Source organism: Tachypleus tridentatus, chromosome 12 (genome assembly GCF_004210375.1).
Source record: "Tachypleus tridentatus isolate NWPU-2018 chromosome 12, ASM421037v1, whole genome shotgun sequence".
Taxonomy (NCBI): Eukaryota; Metazoa; Arthropoda; class Merostomata; order Xiphosura; family Limulidae; genus Tachypleus; species Tachypleus tridentatus.
Window position 1 is genome coordinate 83,506,825 of NC_134836.1, and position 24,473 is coordinate 83,531,297.

General features: G+C 33.8%; 1 protein-coding gene across 4 annotated transcripts in view; it reads right to left on the bottom strand.

Moving 5' to 3' along the window:
- Positions 1–1,450: 1,450 nt before the first annotated feature.
- Positions 1,451–24,473, bottom strand: part of LOC143233838 (serine-enriched protein-like) — a 41,268-nt gene continuing 18,245 nt past the window's right edge. For all 4 annotated transcript variants that reach the window (XM_076470601.1, XM_076470600.1, XM_076470599.1 and 1 more), the window contains 5 exons: positions 20,070–20,261; positions 12,855–13,002; positions 9,930–10,047; positions 2,502–2,659; positions 1,451–2,201 (listed from right to left, as the gene is read on the bottom strand). In XM_076470601.1, the coding sequence (XP_076326716.1) occupies positions 1,662–2,201; positions 2,502–2,659; positions 9,930–10,047; positions 12,855–13,002; positions 20,070–20,251 (1,146 nt within the window). In that variant the 5' untranslated portion in view covers positions 20,252–20,261 and the 3' untranslated portion in view covers positions 1,451–1,661. The remainder of the gene's footprint in view (positions 2,202–2,501; positions 2,660–9,929; positions 10,048–12,854; positions 13,003–20,069; positions 20,262–24,473) is intronic.

The following is a 24,473-nucleotide window of genomic DNA, read 5'->3' on the forward strand; positions in this document are numbered from 1 at the left end:
CTTCTATACTGGAGAAACAAGTAAAAAAATGGAAACCAGATTCAAAGAACATAAAAAAGTTACCTTCACACGTTTTCGAACACTGCAAGTCAAATAAACACAACATAACCATAGAAATCACTCAAATACTAAATAAAGAAACAAACATAAACAAACGTAAAATTAAAGAAGCCTTACTTATACAACAACTCAAGCCCAATATAAACCAATACAAAGGAACACCTTTATACCTATATTAATAAATATAATCAAACATCTAAGCACGCCATCTACATTCCTACACTCAGTTAAATAACCTCCTTCAAACGTGTGGTCAGCTATCGGTCAGTAAACCTTTCTTTCTTTGTGAACCTGACGATGACCGAAGAAGGTCGAAACGTTGTTCGCTCCTCTACATAGAATATTTTCTCAACCCAAACCAGCCGTTTTCATGTATATATTTTTCTCTACAAGTGGGTTTTCTCGTCATCACTGATTATAGGTTGATACTTCTTTTCTATGATAGCAACTATCTTTTATTCTGCAAAAATATGCATTTGTATGTTTATTCAATATTAGGAAAAAAAAACATCTGTTGAGAAATAGCAGCTGCAAGATCAACAAATAAGAAAACCTCGTTACCCCCTTTTTATAAATCTTAACCTTTGCCAAAAATCCTGATTCATAGGTTTTACAAGTTAAGATATAATGAGAGTGGTTTGAAACCGCTTCATAAATGAAAATCAGTGAGTTGTTTTCAGAATATGACAGTGAGAATAAAACACTGTTAGCTAGTTACATCAAAAGATAAACAAACACGAAGTTCACATTCGGTATTCGGCAGGAATTAAACCTGAATATCGACGTCTGTGTGCGCACAAGTCTTTTATGTGTACGCGGAACATTTGTGATGCTACGGTTCACAGCTTTCACGAGTGGGGCCTAACATATTACTTTAGAATAACCCTTTACGTTACTTTGGGAAAATTTACAAACGAACTTCTTGGGCGTGTTTTTGAAACTATATTTTTTATATCGGATATTTATAAAGTTACAGGCAGGAATCATATTCTCACAAACTTAATTGTGCATCCAGATATGTTTGTTTTGAATTTCACGCAAGGCTACTCGAGGGCTATCTGCGCTAGCCGACCCTAATTTAGCAGTGTAAGACTAGAGGGAAGGCAACTAGTCATCACCACCCACCGCCAACTCTTGGGCTACTCTTTTACCAACGAATAGTGAGATTGACAGTCACATTATAACGCCCCCACGACTGAAAAGGCGAGCATGTTTGGTGCGGGTTCGAATCCTGGTCGCAAAAAAGATGTGTAGCTTTGAAATAAGAGCATAAAAAAGTGATTTAATACATTTTATACCTCGTCCAACTGTGGTGTTTCCGTTTATACCGTTAATATACCACTTGATAATATCAATCTCTTTGTTTAAAAAAATTCATAGGAAAGGTAGATAACATAAAATGATGCTATTTAATATGAATACTGTTGATAAACTTGGTGATGGACGTCCTAACGTTCATCTGATAGAACTCTAACATTACAACAAGTATCACGGCCTTCCACTGTTTTTGTGGTTAGGTAAGACAACATTTATCACAGACACTCACAGTAAAACTGCTTTCAAGCTACATGTGTTACACGACAGGTTAACGTAGAGCTAGATTATCTTTCAGCGAGAGTGTTACTTCTCTTATAAAGTTTACGTTTCTGTCCTGGTTGTTTCGGGCGGTTTTCTTCAGGACTTTCAACGATTGGAGCAGCAGCAGTAACGCTGGCTATAGCAGCGTGATCAAGCCCTGTGGACCGGAGCAAGTTTGGCTGTAGACTGGCTCGTCGGAAACGGTTAGGAGAGCTAAGTTTATTCACATCTACACTGGATGGATCAGCTTGATATGCAAGTGCATTCATAATCACGTGGTCCGGTATAACTCCAACAGGATGAACTTCCTTGATAAGTACACTCGCTGGAATTTTGTAAAACTCAATATATTCAATGAAGTTAGCGATGGTATCGCGTAAGTCAGCATTTCCCATGCTGTCACAGTAGCGCCGACTCCAGTGCATCGCCGCCTGGAATTTAGTCATCTCGTCGGCTCTCAATTCTTCTCTGGATAAGATAAGTCTCACTACATGAAGAGGAAGCAATGCGAAGGAGCCGAGACTGAGCACTTCGTTCCCATGGTTATCCACAAACTCTAAAACCTTCACACAGAAAAAAAAAAGAAAAAATGTTTAAAAACTTTCATAATACTATCAACCGATAACAGTCTTTATAGCACTGTAACTGGTTTTATAAATAACATGACAAGTAGAAGGACAAATATGCAATTCTAAAACGTTGGTTAATTTAAATAGTTTCAAACAAAATTACTATAATTCTTAACCATTTTCTAAAATCCTCAGGAGCTGGTTTACTCTGAATCACTACATTGAAATATAATAAAATAAGAAAGTTTCTCAATTTATTATAAAAAAATCATTTCTTGGATGTACTGAACTTACCCTCTGAACTAAAGACTTCGTACACTTGTACTGGATGTACTTCTCTGCTGAAGCAAGTAGAGCGCACACAGTGTCAACATTAATACAACTTTGTACAAAACCCATACAAGCTCTTCGCAACTCATCCAGACCATAATAATCAGCAGCATTCATAAGACCTGCAAAAATTAACATCATAGCTCTAGAACGTTTTTACTCAACTCTAAATCTTCTCGGAAACTGTAAAGTCCGTAAACTTTAAATCTAAAGATTTAGAAAACATCATGCTATTTTTAACACTTTCATAATGGATATGAAAAAACCTTTTGATTAATTCACAGAATTCTGATTCGCTTTACAATAATCAATACAATGTAGAAACATTATAACACTAACAAAAGTATTACGTAGGTGAAACAAAAAGTGAATGCCAAACAGCGCTGGGAAGATGACATAAAAGGTGGCCAACAAACACTAATAAGATGACACAAAAGAAGGATAACAAACAACATTAGTAATAGTAAGATGACACAAAACAAGGATAACAAACAACATTAGTAATAGTAAAATGGCACAAAAGAAGGATAACAAACAACACTAGTAAGATGACACAAGAGAAAGATAACAAACAACACTAGTAAGATGACACAAGAGAAGGATAACAAACGACACTGGTAAGATGACAGAAAAGAAGGATAACAAACAACATTAGTAATAGTAAGATGACACAAAACAAGGATAACAAACAACATTAGTAATAGTAAAATGGCACAAAAGAAGGATAACAAACAACACTAGTAAGATGACACAAGAGAAAGATAACAAACAACACTAGTAAGATGACACAAGAGAAGGATAACAAACGACACTGGTAAGATGACAGAAAAGAAGGATAACAAACAACACTAGTAAGATGACACAAGAGAAGGATAACAAACGACACTGGTAAGATGACAGAAAAGAAGGATAACAAACAACACTAGTAAGATGACACAAGAGAAGGATAACAAACGACACTGGTAAGATGACAGAAAAGAAGGATAACAAACAACACTAGTAAGATGACAGAAAAGAAGGATAACAAACAACACTAGTAAGATGACACAAGAGAAGGATAACAAACGACACTGGTAAGATGACAGAAAAGAAGGATAACAAACGACACTAGTAAGATGACACAAAAGGTGGATAACAAGAAAACGCTAGAAATGAACAGAAATGTACATAATAAATTTCACTATAAAGGTGACACAAAGTGGGTAACAAACAAAAATAGGAAGATGGCACAAAATTAGATGCCAAACAGCATTAAGATGGTGACACGAAAGTGTTAAGTTATATTGTACAATTAACGCACTGATCATAGCATATAGGGTTGGGCCTTAGAACATGAGGACACGTGACGTCGTTAAAACAAAAAAACGTTAGATGATAAATGTTCTAAATTTCTTAACTCCAACATTTTATACAGATAAATTAAAATACAAAACAGAAAATAATTAGAAAAAAGAATGGTATGGGTGTAAATGTATTAAGTCAGTTTTTGTGCGGAATTATACCACTAGTTATTCAAAACAGACTGAACTATAGCGAAGTTTTGTTATTACTTCGAGTTTGGAGTGTATTTATAATGCATGGGCTTTCTTTAATTAAAGGTTCGTTATTTCCTGATCCAGTTGAGATTACTTTGATTTTTTTAATCCAGCAACCAGCTGTTTTCATTACGTATGAGGAGTGCAAAGTCTGAAAAATTTTGTTTGTTTTCTAGATTGGCCTGAATGTTTGTAATAAAGCACAAATTGAAAACCTGTTTCTAACGTTGTAAGTCCGCCGACATACCACTATTCTATTCAGGGCATTCTGATTGATACACCCACATGTTCACTGATGTAACTGGCTTTTTTGACAATTGAAATTGCATTACAATTATTTAGGATTTATACATGATCCAGAAACAAATGGGAGAAGGTAATGGGTCATTAGTTTGAATAGATTTTCAATATTTACAGGTAATTTAAATGTCATTTGTAGTTTAATGTGTGGATAAAAGGTTTCATTATCCTTATAATTTGTTTATATTTATAATCCTTATAAAACTGTTTACTTAAGAAAATAATCACAAGTAACTCTTTGCAAAACAAAACCTTCTTAAATAATTCTTCCTGTACGCCTTCTAGGACAAATTTTAAATTAAGTAATAATTCAATTACTACTTAAATGTATAAGAAGGGCTAGCTGTATACAGTTCTATTTCGCTTCTATCATGTTAGTTAATACATTTCAGTAATGTTAAAACTAACAAATTCACGTCCACTTAAATAGAAAAATCAATCATAAGAAATCTTAAGCCTATAATTAGTGTGATGTTCTTCAAGTTATGTTGGAATGTGATCAGAAAGACTCAGAAGATTTTATATGATTTTCCATGAAACACTTAAGTTCTTGGTAACTTTGGAAACACATTTGAGTTCAATGCCTTCTTTGGCCATTTTCCACAACATATAATTGGTGTTTTTAAACAAGTACAATTTATAAGGGTTAAGAAGACTTTACATAAAGAAGATGTAAAATTTCCCAAAGAAATAGCTGGAAGATAGAGATTTTATAAGGAAGAAACCCTTAGTACCACTTAACAGTATAAAATACTTTAATATTTAACAACAGATATGACCGCGCAAACTAATAGAGACACATACCCTGTTGCGCTGCTTTTGTTCTTTACTGGCAATTCTGTAAGTGTGTTGTGCTCGGATTTTCTACCAGGCTAGTTGTTCGTAATATATTAACTTAAAACCATTATATCTGTTCCCTGTCACAATACATCCTAACATTACATTTGTTCACTGTCACAATACTGTTTACACTACATCTGTTCTGTAACAATACTTGCTAACATTAAATCGGTTCTTTATAATAGTAATTACTAACATTACATCTATTTTTTTGTGGCAATACTTGCTAACACTAATATTTCCCTATAACAATACTTGTTAACACTAATATTTCCCTATAACAATACTTGCTAACATTACATTTGTTCACTATGACAATACTCACTAAAATTATATCTGTTCTCTGTCACAGTACGTGTTAACAGTACATCTCTTATCTGTTACGATACATGCTAACATTATATCAGTTTCCTGTCACAATCCATTCCAACATTACATCTGTTCCCTGCCACAATAATTGCTAACATTACATCTATTCCCTATCACATTACTTGCTAACATTACATCTGTTCTCTGTCACAATACTTGCTAACATTACATCTGTTCCCTGTCACAATACTTGCTAACATTATATCTGTTCCCTGTTAGAACACTTGCTAACATTGTAAGAGTTCTCTGTCATAATAGTGCCAACATTAGATCTGTTCCCTGTCACAATACTTGCTAACATTACATCTCTTATCTGTCATAATACATGCTATAATTACATCTCTTATCTGTCATAATACATGCTAACATTACATCTCTTATCTGTCATAATACATGCTAACATTATATCAATTTCCTGACACAGACGTGCTCACATAACATCTATTCCTGATACAATTCTTGCTAACTTTACGTCTGTTCCCTGTTACAATAATGTTGACAATACATCTGTTGCCTGTCACAATAGTTGCTAATATTACATCTCTTCCCTGCGATAATACTTGCTAACATTACTTTTGTTCCTTGTCATAATACTTGCTAAAGTTAAATCTGTTCCCTGTCACAAACGTGCTAACAATACATCTGTTCCCTGTTACAATACTTAATAACATTAAACGTGTTCCCTGTTATAACACGGGGTAACATCACATCTGTTCCCTATCACAGTACGTACTAACAACACATCTCTTCCCTTTCACAATACTTGCTAACATTATTTCAGTTTCCTGTCGTAATACTCACTAAAAGTACATCTGTTCCCTATCACAATACTTACTAATATTACACCTATTACCTGTCACAATACATGCTAGCATTACATCTCCATCCCTTCACAATACATAATAACATTATATCTGTTAACTGTCACAATACATTGTAACATTACATCTGTTTCCCGTCACAATACGAGCTAATATTACATCTCTCACCTATCACAATACTTGCTAACACTATATCTGTTCCCTGTCACAATACTTTCTGGAATTCCATCTGTTCTTTATCAGAGTATTTACTATCATTACATATGTTAACTGTCACAATACTTTCTAACGTTACATGTGTACCCCGCCACAATACTTCCCAACATTAAATCTGTTCCCTTTTTCAATACGAGGGCTGTTAAAAAAAATACGCGGGCTGTTTGAATTGCGCGGCTCCAGTTGGTTCTAGGAGAATCCGCTTGGCGTCGCTAGGTTCGCACAGATCAGCTGATTACGACGCCATTTCCCGATTGCAGATATCTTCATTTGTGTATTAGCTACGCGGTTTTAAGTGAAGTGCGATTTTTTCATTTGGCGGATTTCAGAATGAATAACCTGAAGGAGCAACGACTTGCTGTGAAATTTTGTGTTAAACTTGGAAAATCTGCGACTGAAACTTTTGCTATGCTTAACACGGCTTACGGTGATGTTGCTATGAAGCGTACGGCATGTTTCAAGTGGCATGAACGTTTTAAGGATGGTCGACAGTCCATTGAAGATGATGAGCGTCCTGGACGTCCTTCCACGTCAACTGACGACCCAAACGTCGACAAAATCGACACCCTGGTGTGGGCAAATCGACGTCTGACTGTCAGGGAGCTTGCTAAAGAGTGTGGGATATCAGTTGGATCTTGTTACGAGATTTTGACCGAAAAATTGAAGATGCACCGCGTTGCTGCGAAATTCAGCCCTCAGAACTCGTGAGTTTTTGGCCAAACACTCGATCACTGTTCTTCCCCACCCCCCTACTCACCTGACCTTGCTCCTTGCGATCTTTTCTTGTTCTCCAAACTCAAAAGACCCTTGAAAGGAAGAAGATTTGAGACGATTCCAGAGATTAAGGCAAATGCGACGAAGGAGCTGGAGGACATTACAAAAGAAGCCGTACCAGGACTGTTTCAACAAGTGGAAACACCGTTGGGATAAGTGTGTGCGTTGGGGAGGAGAGTACTTTGAAGAGGTCCCAGACCTGTAACTTCTAAATAAAGTACATTTTGTTTTATGACGTCAGCCCGCGTATTTTTTGAACAGACCTCGTACTGTCAATATTTTTTACTATTCCTTGTCACAACACCTGCCGATATAACACGTGTTCGCTGTCACAATACTTCCCAGTTACAATTTTTGCTAACATTACATGTTTTCCTGTCACAATAAGTGCTCACATAACCTCTGTTCCTGTCATAATACTTGCTAACATTATATCTCTTCCCTATCAAATTACTTCCTTACATTATATATGTACCCTGTCACAGTACTAGCTAACATAACATCTGTTCCCTAGCACTGTACTTGCTAATATTATATACGTTCCATCACACGATACATGCTGACATTACATCTGTTCCCTGTCACAATACTTGTTAACATTACATATCTACCCTGTTACAATACTTGCTAATATTACGTCTGTTCCCTGTTAAAATGCTTGATAACATTAGTTCTGTTTCCTGTCGCAATACTTGCTAACACTACATCTTTCCTCTCACAATAAGTGTTGACATTACTTTTGCTCCGTGTCTCAAAACTTACTCACATTACATTTCTTCCTCGTCACAATACTTCCTATCATTACATTTGTTCCCTCTCACAATACGAGCTAACATTACATCTGTTCCCTGTAACAATACATAATAACAATATGTCTGTTCCCTGTCACAATGCTTGCTAGCACTACATCTCTACTTGTCACAATAAATGCTAACATTACTTTTGTTCACTGTCATAATATTTGTTAACACGATATATATTCCCTGTAATAATAATCGCTGCCCTTCCATCTATACCCTCTGACAATGCGTGTGCTAACATTCATTGCAACACCTGGTAATGTTATACCTGTGCCCTATCACAATATTGCGAGCATTACATCTGGCCGCTGTGATAATATTTTCTAACATTACATTTGTTCCTTGTCATAATACCTGCTAATATTACTTCTGTTCGCTGTCATAATACTTGCTAACATTACATCTGTTCCCTGTCACAATACTTGCTAGCATTACATTTCCTGTCACAAAAGTGCTAACATTACATCTCTTCGTTGTATCACAATAATTGATAAGATTACATCTGTTCTTTGGCCTAAAGTTGCTAATATTACATCTGATCACTGTCACAATACTTCCTAACATTACATCTGTTCTCTGCTAGAATACTTGCTAACATTGTATGAGTTCCCTTTCATAATATTGCCAACATTGCATCTGTTCCCTGTCACAATACTTGCTAGCATTACATCTGTTTCCTGTCAATACTTGCTAATATTATATCTGTTCCTTGTGACAAAATACTTACTAAAATTACATCTGTTCCCTTTCACAACACGAACTAACATTACATCTGTTCGTTGTCACAGCACTTGCTAACATTACATCTGTTCATTGTCACAATAGTTGCTAACATTACATCTGATCTCTGTCACAATACTTGCTAACACTACATCTGTTCCTGTCACAATACTTGTTAACGTTACATCTATTCCTGTCGCAATACGTTCTAACATTACATCTGTTCCTGTCACAATACGTGCTAACATTATATTTGTTTCCTGTCACATTACTTGCTAACATTACATCTATTCCCTATCACAATTCTTGTTAATATTACGTGTCCCCTGTTACAACACGTTGTAACATTACATCTGTTTCCTGTCACAATACTTGCTAACATTACATCTGTTATTGTTAGTTTATTATTATTCTTGAGCACTCAGTTCATTTAAGTACTTAATGCTGTAATTTTTTTCAAGTCCCTGTCATATAATAACATAGTTTTTGTATATTTCTCATTCAAATGGTCACACGTTTAGTTTATTAAATCCGTGCGTAGGTATTGATATTATTCCACTATATTTCCTTTCCTGAGTATAGTCCGGTTTTTTCGGATTACTATAGGTTCTTTGTCGAGTTTGTCTGTAGTGTTTTTGCGTTTCTTCTTCTCTCCAGTTTATTTTTAATTTGTCATAAATTACTCCTACTCATCTCTCCTTTCTCCCCGATGGCTCAGCGTCAAGCTTGAGGGTTATAACCCTAAATTTGAAGGTTCCGTATCAGTGGTACCCAAAACGCATACAGCCCATTAGCTTAAATGCAAAGAACAAACTTTATACATATCATAACTTTTTTATTGTTTTCTTTACACTGGTTTTAGATTGTACTTTTGTAAGATTCAAGGAGAATCAATACTTTGATATTCCATTGGCTTTATCGTAAATTATAGGCACAAATTAGAAGCTTTTTCTAACCCGTTACTTTAAATAACTAGTATGATTTTATGTGATAAAAGCTGTCGATGACTTTACTTACCTAGCAGGGTACGAGCCTGAAGCATTACACAACCAGTATGAATATATTCAATCAACTGACGGAAGACGTCGGGTTCGAACTCTTCGACAATTAGGGTCTGATGACCACTAGCTGGAAGCTAAAGAAAAGAAAAGCAGTATGTTTTTAGGTAACTTATATATCACTGAATTTGAACTAAATGTCATTAACTACTTAGATCTTCCTCTGATTTAATTATTCATTCAGAGAAATGGCATGTTAATGAAAGTAATTTGTAAAAAATAACAATATCCTATTGGTTAATTAATAAGGAACACAAAAAAATTTAAAATAATTCGTACTTTATAAATGTGGACTAACTGAGAAGATAAATAGTTTGTACTAAGTAGCAGATACGTCATTTAAGCTAAATTAAAATGCATTTATTGAACTAGACGAATCTTACATCCACTAATTATTTATTGATTTAAGTCTAATTATTTCTAGTCAAATTAAAGCTAACCAAATAAGGGAAAGACCCTACATAAAAAAACAAAACAAAAACTATATCTTCGTAATTATGCTCAGGGAACCTGTCAGTAAAACTATTTTACTTCGTACACGTGTTACAGTTTTAGATAAAACATTACATGAAAGAATACAAGCCACCTTATAAAACTGACTCATGAGCTGCGTTTGACATCTACTAAAGACGCTAAGATTGTTGTACTGATTTCTACATATGCACCATGTATTTATAAATTTTCACACAAAGTACGAGGACAGCTGAAAATTCGTAAACGCCCAACGTTAAAGGCATCAAAAATAAATATGTATGTTATAATTGTCTGTCTCTAATATTTGTAATAAACTTAGAACGGTAAATTATATCAAAACACTTGTAAAACATACCAAACAGTAATTGCATCTAAATCTCTGTAGAAGCATATCAAATACTGTCTACTATCACATTCGTTGAATCTCCTTAACACACTTTGATTTTATCGTCAATTTCTTAGAAACTAAATTGTATAAACTTAAGTTGTATTATTTTCGTCAAGATAAGTTTAATGCGTGGTAAGTACTTTATGGGTAAAAATTCGTGTTTCACAAAACAGAAACAATGAAATACCAATGTACGAGGTAAATCATTATCATATGTATATAGAAGTTGAATAAGTTATATTAAAACAATTTTGAGCTTTATCACGTCGTTACATTCACTATATCCATTCATGTTATATTTGACGTCTGTGCATAGATCATGACACTTGCAAAAGGCTCTAAGGCTTTCATGTCCAAGACATACCACTCCTTCTGTTAGTTTTTCATATTACATCTAGTGCATAAGGATTACGGTTTTCCAGAGCCCATTTCAAGAGTATTACGGCACAGAATCAATAGGTGCTGCGTTTGATGTCATCCATTTTTCAAATGTACTCATTTGTTTCAATGATTACGATGGTATTGTCCTGATCTGCTTTTAGAATTTATGTTGTTTTACTTGAGATTATTAATATATTGTTCATCTATGTTCAAAATATTAATACACGTGGTCTATGTCGGTTTTCCACACATAAATCTTTTTTTTAATTACTGTTGAACATAATTTGTCACTGATGTTTGTGCTCATGGATTCTCACTTATTACAAAATGCTTATCATGGCTGGGATATTCTTATAGCAGGTCTCTTTCTGGATGGCTATAGTGTCAAACGTTGACAAATATTCCTGTGTTTTTCAGTGTTATTATGTACAAGGAATATCCCTATCTTGTACATTCCAAATCCATGATATGAGTGTATGAATATTTACTGTTGGGAAAAAACCTGTTACATTTTTTCACAAAATAATCTATTATCTGTGACTTTACTCTACTTGGAAACGTCAACAATATCAAAATGTAGTTTTAATACATTTTATTCTACTTTATATTGGATGTAGTTAATATTTTGATTTGCATATTCAGAATCATTTATATATAAAATACTCAACCTTCTGTATGAGGAACTACAATTACTCGAAATTTTGTCATTTTCTTCACAGGATTCACAAGATACTTGGCAACATTGCAAAAAATAAACTAATATTTCGAGTTGTGATACAAAGGATAGTTACGAAATTTGTGATGGGACAGAGAAATTAATACCTTTCTTCAAAGAAGGATGTTACTTTTTGTACCCTTAGAGGTTAAGGAATGAAGGACTACAAATATTTGAATTAGTTAATATGATGGTCTGGAATCCAAATCCGATTTTTAGAATTTCTATGTACTATTGAACCAACTGAGATCCATTGGCATTGTCCTTTCTAACACTGATAATTAATCAAGACTAAATAAAACTTCGAGTATAATGAAAATCGCGTACTCTCTTGAACTTTGTAAACAACTGTCAACATGAATTTGAAACTATAAAGCAGACACCTTTTGCGATTGCAAGATTTTCTACGGTCACGTCTATAAAGACTTTGAAAAACCGCTAAGATATGGAAATTTATCATATTAGAAATAGATGAATGTTATGTTTAACTTACTATCGTAAGCGAGATTAATGCAAGCTTTTGCTGTTTTCTTAGTTTAAAGTAACGTTTGGAACGGTTCTTTTAACGTGTGGATAGCATTTTAATCAGTCATCCTCTTTACAGTATTATAACAAGTCATCCTCGAACTCAGATGCATATGTTCAAATCAATTTTCTGTAGGTTACCTAATTGGTAGAAACTGCATGACGTTCAGACAGGTATTGTTACTGAAATTAAGGCAGTTCGTAGAAAAAAAAATAATGCTAATTGACCTTAAAAATTTCAATTGGTCTTTTACTTATAGAACGTACAACAATATGCTTTTGTTTGTTAAGCGTTATAACGACAGATCAACACAGTTTCCAAAAGGTACGAACAGCCTTCCGAATGCGTAAATAAGTGACGCGCAATTAGAAACTACATCTCAGGTAGAGAAGGAACTGACCGGTGGAGCCTGGACAGTGATGTTTGGTTCACTGCTTCGTTTCAAGAATAGCCTGAGCTTAGTGTCCTTGATTGAATCCCGTTTCTTCGGAGAAGGTTCTCGAACAGGCTGTTGTTGCCGCTGCCCGTACAACATCTTGTGGAAAACTCTAGTCACAAAATTACGTCACATGTTGATACTTCACTACAAAACATTCTTTCGTATAATATGACATTGTAACATTATACTCCCGGTTATAATGGTAAAACATAGAAGTATATACAAATAGCAAAATTAAAAATGTATTTGGTTATATACTGTGCTTTAACTGAGAGGTTTCCTACATTCCACTTAAGCATCCCGGTTTAAAATGTATCTGTATATTCAACAAAAATATTAATAAACGACTGCTTCTACAAGCACATGGTGACAATTCGTATTATCACAGCGTCATACAATCATTTCTATACAAATATAATAGGACTGTCCGTTGTATATCCATATAACTACTTTGTAAAAATATTTTCATATTTGTTGTAAAACACTGTGAATATATTTTTTCTCAATTACCAATGTTTATAATCATTATTTTCTGCTTTAGTTATTCATAATACAGGATGGCCCGTAAGTCCCTACCCATCCATATGTTTTTATGTTATATTCAATTACGCATGTATTATAAATTTGTTTCTTTTTTTCAGAGAAATATGGCCGATGTAAGCCCATTTACACTTGAAAATGTCTCACAGAACATGGCGTTGCATAATATTATGCAGCAAGAATGAGGGACAGCACACAGATACACTGGATACATAAGATATATCGATAGGTAGGGACTTACGGGCCACCCTGAATAACACTATCTATAACAGAAATGATATTGTTAGAAACAGTTAAAAAATCTCTTTAGTAATGATATAATAATGCCTCTTAGCATCATAGGTGAAACAACACTGTTGGAGGGTAGGTATACAAAGAATAGAAAATCACATGCCCTTTCTTATAACAAATAGTCAATTTTATTTTGCTATTTATTAATTTAATAACTAAATCTAAATTGTCAGTATACAAGTGATCGGTATTACTTTTAAAAGTCATTTTGTATATATGAATCTGTGTAAAGTTCTGGTTATTTAAAGCAATTAAATCATCTCTGTAACGAAACGTATATAGGTTTAACTTAGGATTTCAAACACGTTTCATAAATGATTTTTCATAAAAAATCAAATGAAAATTAGCCATATTTGAAGAGAAGTTCGCTCCCATTGGAGCCTGTTTATATGCCTGTAGATTAAAAGTAATATAACTATTATAAACACAGATACAAAAAATATTTCTAAATTGGACTTTAGGAAATTTAAACTTTGGAATATTTATTTCTTTTTCGCGTAAAAAACGCGAAAACACGAATAAAAACAATAAAATGCAAAATATAAAACTTAAACTTTGTTCCCCCTCGCATGGATCTAATGAACCAACTTTTGTGAAGATCACACCCTACATACAACAGACAGTAGTGTTTTATTTATACATTAACATCATAGAAGATCACACCCTACATACAACAGACAGTAGTGTTTTATTTATACATTAACATCATAGAAGATCACACCCTACATACAACAGACAGTAGTGTTTTATTTATACATTAACATCATAGAAGATCACATCCTACATACAACAGACAGTAGTGTTTTATTTATACATTAACATCATAGAAGATCACATCCTACATACAACAGACAGTAGTGTTTTATTTATACATTAACATCATAGAAGATCACACCCTACATACAACAGACAGTAGTGTTTTATTTATACATTAACATCATAGAAGATCACACCCTACATACAACAGACAGTAGTGTTTTATTTATACATTAACATCATAGAAGATCACACCCTACATACAACAGACAGTAGTGTTTTATTTATACATTAACATCATAGAAGATCACACCCTACATACAACAGACAGTAGTGTTTTATTTATACATTAACATCATATAAGCTTCACGCAACAGAAAATGATCCGGATCATTGACCATTCTAGATCTCAGAAAGTCTTTCTCGACGATGAAATGTGACGTTATCCTACAGAAACGTATGCAATCTCGAAAATGATCAACGGGGAGAGGGTATGCAATTTCTCTGATGCATGATGAGAGATATTAACCTTAACGCCCCCTTGAAATTTGGTAAAAATACGATCATAATTTACAGAGTTATTGACCCAAACTCACATCATAAAAATGCTTGTACCACACTGACTTCCTATCCTTTGCAATATTTTCGTGTACATCGGTCTATCAGTTTTTGAGATATGCGCGCGGAAACGCAAACTAACAGACACACACACACACATATCGCTTCTTTTTCTTTTCTTATACGTAAGAATAACAAAACGTATGAATTTACTGTGAGAACAATAATTTCACAAATCTTGTTAAAATAATCAAAATAATACTTAATGGAAAATATGTTTCATGTTTACATATATTATATATATATAATTGTCCTGTGTTTTCAACATTTTCTGGTGATTTACTTACCTGCTATAAACGCATTTATTTATTCTAAGTCAATACGTTTGATAAATTCTACTTCTTTCTTTACTAGTATTTTTGTTCATTTGTCGTTGCTCATTTTCACAGTCTAGCTGTTTTGGATTGAGGAAACTAAACTACTCTGTTAGTTCATTTTGCTTTTTTATCCATATTATTTATTTATAACCAAACATTATATGAGAAATATCTTTAATTTTGTTCGAAATAGCTTAGTATCTCGTATAATAACGTTCTATTATTGAGGTGAGCAACCCACAGATGAGTTCAGCATCATATCTAAAGTTTAGAGATTTCTGGAGAAGTTAAAAGCTAAGTTTATAGATGAAAGTAATATGTATTATTAAATTAACAGCGCGCAATTTAATATGCAAGAAAAGAATGACAAATGAGCATTAAATGAGAGGAAAGGTGACAATATGGATAACGTAAAATGAAAAAATGCCCAAGTGCATGTAGAAAATATTAATGTACACACTAGCCAAACCGTTAGATATTTTACCTACAGAACAAATGCCAAATTAGTTTAAAAATAAACTTGAAACTGATCGTTATATAAAAATAAAGCAAATGCAATTCCATATCAAAAACGTTAAAGGTCAAGTCATTATAATATCTACGTTATAAAAACTGGAGCCTGGTAAAACTTTGTATCCACACCCAGCTCCTCAGTTTTAAAACAATCTACACTCACTAGCTAGAACAGAAGATATCTTTATCTGTAGAATAAACCAATCTTCACTCTATGTTTATACAAGGTATGTACTTACATGCTCAAAAATAACATCACCAGGGTTGTATAAATATAGACTGTAAACAGCATCAGCTGTCACCATAATGCGAATGTCGAAAGATTTATCAAACTTTGAACGAAGAGTTATTGTTGGAGCTCAGTTTAGGATACTAAAAGGCTAGTGAGTTCCGCGTCTACACTGCATTGTTATCAGCTCAGAAAATTGTATTGCAAGCAGAATTGTGATCGGGAGAGAGAACTATCAGATACAGGTAGGAGGCAAATATGGAGGATCGTTTGAGAAGGAATAACTATCAGATACAGGTAGGAGACAAATATGAATGATTGTTTGGGAAGGAAGAACTATCAGATACAGGTAAAAGACAAATATGGAGGATCGTTTGGGAAGAAAGAACTATCAGATACAGGTAAGAGACAAATATGGAGGATAGTTTGGGAAGGAAGAACTATCAGATATAGGTAGAAGACAAATATGGAGGATTGTTTGGGAAGGAAGAACTATCAGATACAGGTAGGAGACAAATATGAATGATTGTTTGGGAAGGAAGAACTATCAGATACAGGTAGGAGACAGATATGGAGGATAGTTTGGGAAGGAAGAACTATCAGATATAGGTAGGAGACAAATATCAAGGATTGTTTGGGAAGGAAGAACTATCAAATTTGCCTCCTGATAAATATCAAAGGTTGTTTGGGAAGGAAGAACTATTAAATACGGATAGGAAAGAGATGTCGAGGATTGTTCGAGATAACAGAAGTTCAACTGTGCAGAAAATGGAAATGGCTTTTAAAATGTTTCAATATAATCTACTTAAACCACAACAATGCGTATGTAGCTGTATGTAGTTAACTTTGGTAACCGAGTCCCTGAAGTAAACCATTTAGCTTTTTCAAAAACCAAAAAAATTGTTTCCAGTGATGCATATATCACCGTAATTTGACCATTGTCCAATGGAAATGGGTTATATGATAAAATAAATAACCTTTTACGTCGTTTTTAAACAGGTTTGCCAACATTAAACTTTGTTTTTATTGAAATGTAGACAAACCTTAGCCTCTGTTTTAAGACATCGTTAAAATATCTACTTCTTATGGTCATACATGGAACAAGTATAATATTCGTTGCAACTATGATTTGTTTGTTTCGTTTTGAAATTTTGTACAAAGCTACTCGAGGGCTATCTGTGCTAGCCGTCCCTAATTTAGCAGTGTAAGACTAGAGGGAAGGCAGCTAGTTATCCTCACCCACCGCAAACTCTTGGGCTACTCTTTTACCAACAAATAGTGGGATTGACTGTAACATTATAATGCCCCCACGGCTGAGAAGGCGAGCATGTTTGGCGCGAAGGGGATGCGAACCCGCGACCCTCAGATTATGAGTCATACAACTATGACTTTAGTGTTCGCTCTGTTCTGTTTTCGGGAAGGTGGATTTATGCAATAGTTATAGAAAAGACTAACAGAAACAGGAAATTCGATAAACTAGTAAGGAAAATATGTATATACCAGTAAATGTAATTAGCATTTATCGAGCAATGAAAATCACCCCTCCTTTATTTTATTTCAAAATCATGCCAGTTACGTGGTGGTGGGTGGGACGCCCGGCTGCCTTCCCTCCGCTGCTAAATTAGGGATGGCTTACGCAGATAGCACTAGATTAGCTTTATGCGAAATTTAAAACAAACAAACTTACCAACTTCACAAAATTCGATGGTTGACTACTCATTTTTTCACAACTTGTGATAACATATTGTTTATGTGTATATTCTACCAATATTTTAGGTTTCTTTTTGTTTTTCATGCTTCATCTAAAATCGAAAGTTAGAAAATTGTGATTCAAACATGTTTATACATGTTTCTACATAGGCTCTTACTTAGAACACTTTCTTCTGAAACAAGACTGAAAACATTTCTCTGTCTTCGAGAGCATTGTGCCTTCTAAGTATTTTTTGATATAGAAGATTTAGCAGCGCTTATAAATCTGTACAATTTTCCATTTTTGAGAGCTTTCAGGTATGAAAAATGTATTTTAGAAAGCACGAAATGGCTAACGTAAACTCTATAATACATGAGATAACAAATTCGAAACCAGTCTCCATGTCTATTTCAAGAAGTTGAATTAGTGCCGATTGAATCAAGGTCTTTACCACAATTCTTGGGCATGAAATGTATTATGTTCTTTACGATTTACTTGAAAATTTTTATTTTTTCTCTTTATTCAAAAACATGATATTACCTAGTCACAAACATATATCGAATAAGACTCATAATTATTTGATAAAACGGAAGAAAAGAGCCAAAGTTGCAGATTCTGTTGAATAAGATACCATTACACTATATAACACAAATTTTGTTCCTGGATAGCATGTGTTATTTATTAATTGCTTATGTCATAAAACTATACAAAATGGCCATTCTTCCCCTCAAATTTTGCTTTTTTGGCCGGGATAATGGAATTTAGAAATTAATCCATTTTCTATGTAAAAATGGGCAAATTTGCACATTTTCATTTACATAAGGTCTGAATAAAACTACATATGAATCAAGATTTACATGTATTTATACTAAAGTTATACCAAAATGAACAAAGATGTTTAGAAGTGAGTAGTGTTTCGAGACTTGCGGCTGTAATGTAAATCACTTTCACGTGTCAGCTCCCAAATATAGTGTCCCATCATATTTTTGTTATACGCTCCTTGGTAGCAGCGTTCAAAGTTCAGTATATCTTGGTGGAAACGCTCGCCTTGCTCCTCTGAGTATGCACCCATGTTCTCCTTGAATTTATCAACATGAGCGTCAAGGATATGGACTTTCAGGGACATCCTGCAGCCCATTTTGCCATAGTTCTTCACCATAGTCTCAACCAGTTCCACATAATTCTCTGCCTTGTGATTGCCCAAGAAGCCTCGCACCACTGCGATAAAGCTTCCCCAAGCTTTTTTTTCCCTTCCTACTGAGCTTCTTGGGGAATTCTGTGCACTCCAGGATCTTCTTTATTTGTGGTCCAACGAAGACACCAGCTTTGACCTTTGCCTCAGACAGCTTAGGGAAGAAGTCTCGAAGGTACTTCAAGGCTGCGTACTCCTTATTAAGAGCTGTGACAAATTGTTTTACAAGCCCAAATTCTTTGTGCAATGGTGGGAACAACAACTTCTAGAGGTCCACTAGTGGCTCACACTTAACATTGTGTTTCTTCACAGAGAACTCGGTCCGTTGTGGCCAGTGTTTCCTGTTGTAGTGAGCTGCGGTGTCCCTGCTGTCCCAAAGGCAAAGATAACAGGAAAACTTGGTAAAGCCTCCTTGGATAGATCTATATATTCACTTAGGCAGCTAGAACTAAACTGAAGTGGTGAGCCCCTATATATATATATTACTATGGAGAGTGCTAGAAAATTCTAAAAGCTTCTTGAAAATACTCGTAAGTTCTACAACGTTCTAGAAAGTTCTTGAAAATTCTTGTAAGTTTGAGAAAATTCTCTATCAGCTACTCAGCACAGAATCTACCTGGAATGTTCTGGAAAATGGGTAAATTTGAAAATTTCATTACCCAGGTTACAAAAGCAAAATTTAAAGGGAAAAATAAGTCTTTTCCATTTACTTTCTGCCCAGGAACAAGAAAAAGTAAAAATGTTGTTACATAGTGTTATCCTCGTTTGCACTTTTTAAACATACGCAACGACGACATCTCATATCATAAAACAAACAAAGACAAATTATGTAAATTGAAAATAAAACGTATCCTTACTAATTTATCAACACGTTTATATGTTGAAATGAATTGCTTTTGTAAGAAGATATCAGGTCTTCAGCACGATGTGAGATAGATACTTTTTATATCATAGCGTGGACAACGTAAATTATTAACGAGACATTTCCATGTACAAACAAGCTAATGAACATGCAATTGAAAACTCATACTTGCTGCGGGCTGCAAGGACGGCTTTCACAGCACAAACGGGCTCCCTAGTTTCACCCACCAGAAAGGTTACGTCACACAGCTCAGGCATGCTTGCCAGGAACTTCATGTCTTCGGCTAATCCACTTTTATTTTCGAAAACAGAATAATCAGCTTCCTCGCTGCTTGTGATATCATCAGACATTTTGGCTGACCTGATGAATCAAGAACAAAAACAACTACTGAAAAATTAACGATATATCAAGAAAGCAAGTATTTTGTAAAACAAGTTGCAAAATGCTAGAATAAATGTAATAAATACAAGAAAAAATGCGTTTGCGCCAAAATATTTATAGTCATAAAAGCCAATAATCTACCGACAGACTAAAATTAACTAAGAAGTTTGTTTAACTGAAGACCAACCATACATTTTATTAAAAATTCGATATTTTATAACAGGCAGAAATTTATAAATGAATATTAGACTCCAGTATTCGTTAAACATTTGTATTACCGCCTTACATTATAAAAATATATTCACTTCAGGGTTTCACTTCACACTGTATCGAATAATATATTTCAGTGTAGGGTTTAAAGGGCAGTAAAAATCAGTATCCATTCCAAAGCCAATAAACAACATATTAATTAATGAGAAGCTCTGTGTTAAACCAATGTTACGTATTATTATTTATTACGTTATGTATCACCACTATCTCAAATGACCAGAAATTTGAATTTGGGTTTAGAAGTTAAATAGCGATTATCAACTTTATGGTATTTACAAACAAGATTGATACACGCAAATTCCTTTTTTGACAAAAAATATATTTTAATATACAAACATACAAAAACAATACAATTTGAAATAACGGTTATTACTTATAGTTATTAGAAATGATAGTTTATATACAACAGTTTTAGAAACTTACAGCCAATACTAAGTTTTATATCTAGTCTAGAACTAAGTATTTTATCGACTATAGAAGTCTACGATGAACAAAGTAATTCTGAGTTGATATTGTTACCTCTCGCTTCAGCTAGATAGGCTTCATTGGCCTCACACCGCTACAAATTCACTTCTTACCTTTGAAGATATTTAATATTATTGTAGAAATAATAACGTCCGAAATAATTCTCTGTAGTTGAACGGTTTTTAATGTTCTAAAGCTATAAATGTTTGTGGTCAAATTCTGTAGTTTTCCTATTAATAGATGTTAATCACAGCTAGTAGAATCAAATATAATTCCTTAACGCTATAGTTATCTGGTACAACAACTGGGGGCTAATTATTAACATCTTATAATTACAGGAATTATATTCAGACACAGCCTTAACAAACACTTGAAAAACGTTACAATCAAGTTAAATGATAGTGAAATAAAACTAAGCTCCACAGCCAAGTTTCTAGGTATAACCGTCTTACATAGGCTGAACATTTCAAACACATACACATATTTATTAAACGCACCGGTGCAAATTTTCTGGTGGTATTTAAAACACGTTCAGACTTCAAAACTAAAATTACAAAAAAAAAACTGTAGAAATACCCCAGTGTCAACCATCACAACTAGGCGTAAAACTATAGAAAAGATACTTGAGGGCCAAATATAAAGCTGAATTTTATTAAAAAGCACCTTCTTTTATTTCAAATAGCGCAACAGCCATAAAGCCAAGCCAATCTCAGTAGGCAAAATCCTATTTATTGGATACTTGAGTGTTGAGCCGTAGATAGACATAAGGTTCTTTAAAGAATACTTTTAGGTTAAATCTAAAAAGTGGGCAGATTGTTTTTAACGCATTGTTTAAAGTCGAACTACAAAATGTTGACAAAACTGTCATGAATTCAGTAAATGTCAACCCACCTTAATGAACATCCGGTTTTATCAGTAACTGCTGATTGTTTAGTTAATGTTTCAAGACCATACTTGATACAGAGAAGATATTTTGAATTCAAACTCTATTAACAAGAAGAAAAATATTTCTAAATGGATAATTCAGGATTGAACTTAAATATGTTCCAGCCTGAAGTTTCACTTATTAAAGAAAGTATTAGTAAGTGAATGTGTGTGTTTGTGTTTTCTTATAGCAAAGCCACATCAGGCTGTCTGCGAAGCCCACCGAGGGGAATCGAACCCCTGATTTTAGCGTTGTAAATCAGCAGAGATACCGCTGTACTAGCGGGGGGCTAGTAAGTGAATACTTCTGAAATAAACTTATCATCAGAAAAGATGGTTATAACCGGTATTTTGGGGATCAATAACCACATAAGGAATATAAATTCGGCCAATGGAATCAAAATAAATATATAATCAGATTCAAACTACATAAGGAATATGAGGTTGTTCAATGGGTACTTGATATTTTAGAATAAAGTTCTACGTAAAAAATTACAAAATTAATTACATTATGAGCAGAAAAGCATTTAAAAGGTATCTCAGATCAAAGCAAACACAACAAACAGAAAGTTAATTAATAGGTATTTCTCGAATAAATCCAACATTATTGTATAAAAGATATTTAAAGGATGACATAAATTAAAACATACACGAAAGAGAAAATTAATGAATGCTACAGGATCAGGCCCAACATTACGTGTCTGTTTTATTTACTACATTCTTGAAAGCGAAATATACAACAAAATGATGAAAACATTATTCATTGGGCCCTTCAAGATCAATTCTTGGATGATAAATGCTTTATTGAGTATTTCTGAGAAAAATGAAAAAAAAAAAAGATAGATTTAGTGGAGCTACAAAAGATACATAAAAGTGTCATCCATTGAACAAACTGAGCTCAAAATGAATGAATTTCGCAGTGTTACCACTTAGTAACGGTAGACTCAAACAGCAGAATTTCTTTCATTCAGTGTGTACATTTAGAGAGAACATCATTCGGTAAAATTATTTTATTACATTAATACTTCAGGGTATAGCCTCACACAAGATATGATATTTTACTCAATGCCACCTTCAGGGTCAAATTACATCCACATCAAACAGAAAAAAAATGCCGTTTTCGTAATTTTCTACTACCTTAAATCATGACGAAACACAAGTGTAGGATTGCAGTTTTTTAAGCAGCAAGATAAGAGCATTTCATTAAAACATATGATTGTATAATGTGTGTATTGTCTAAAATGCCAGTAAAACAAAGCATTGTGTTTATACGAACAAAAACTGAGAGTATAAAACAAGATACAAAGTGAAATGAAAAGCTCCAACATACTTGTAACAATATTCCCCGATACATTTTTAAGCCTTAAATCCGAATCCGAAAACCATTTTTACCCAAACTGTTTCTTCGTGGAGAAGTATGACACTAAACCTATGAACATTCATTATTAAGTTTACACACAGTAGAAAAACGCTATCGTTCTTAAAAAGAAGGGTAGCATCGACTGTCAGTAAAAGAGAGCGCGTTTTGTTGTGTACGTTCAAGGTTTCAATACGAACGCTATCGATTTACATTTTTGTAAATTATTTAGTAAAACATTGTTCAAATCTTAATGGTCATGTCAAATACATTACTATTTTAGTTTTTATAAAATCGATTATTATTAACTTATTTCGGCTCGTTTAAAATTAATTAAATGAGCTTTCGGACTAGTTACACTATTTGTTCGGTTATTTAGTAACAAGTGGAAAGATCCCAAGAAAAATCAGCTTCATCCGAAATGAGAAATTCACTCATTATTCTCAAAAATTCTTAAAATTAATATAGAAATAATCAACTAAAATGTATCGAATTTGTGTAGTAGAAATGTTTCAGTTAGTTTTTCTTATTTTTATGTGGCCAGGAAGATGTGTAGATTTCTGTTGTTTGACGCTAATACCACGGTTTTACTGTTGTAACGGACGTTAATTTAGTGCTTACATTTGTTTCGTTTCAGTATAGTTCTTTTAATGCATGTGTTGTATATTGTTGGATATCTATAGTGCAAGTCCCACCTGTTCTTTGAATGTGTATAAGATTCTCGGGAGCAAGAATCAAAAGTAGTTGTTTTACGGAAACGCTAGCGTGTTCGAAGATTGTTGAACGTTCCTGAATCTCGGCTAGCTACTTTTATACAATTACGCGAGACAGTATTAGAACATTCTTGGTCAGCTACAGTTAGTAAACGACAGGCTTCGGAAACTATAATTGTGATTAACGCCTGTTAATCGCAAAAATACAGACATTTGACCAGGAACGTTTATAGATTTTGAATATTATAAAACGTTTAACATTAGTGAGTTAATTTCGGATGTTATTATTTCTACGAGAACATTAAATATCTTTATCGTTAAAAGTCAGAGGTGTGAGGTCAATCAAGTTTGCTAGCTTAAGCGGGTGTGACAATATCAACTAAGAATAAATTTTCTCATCGTGGATCTTGATTGTCGAGAAAATATTCAGTTCTGTTTGCTTTTTTTCATTTCGTGCAAAGC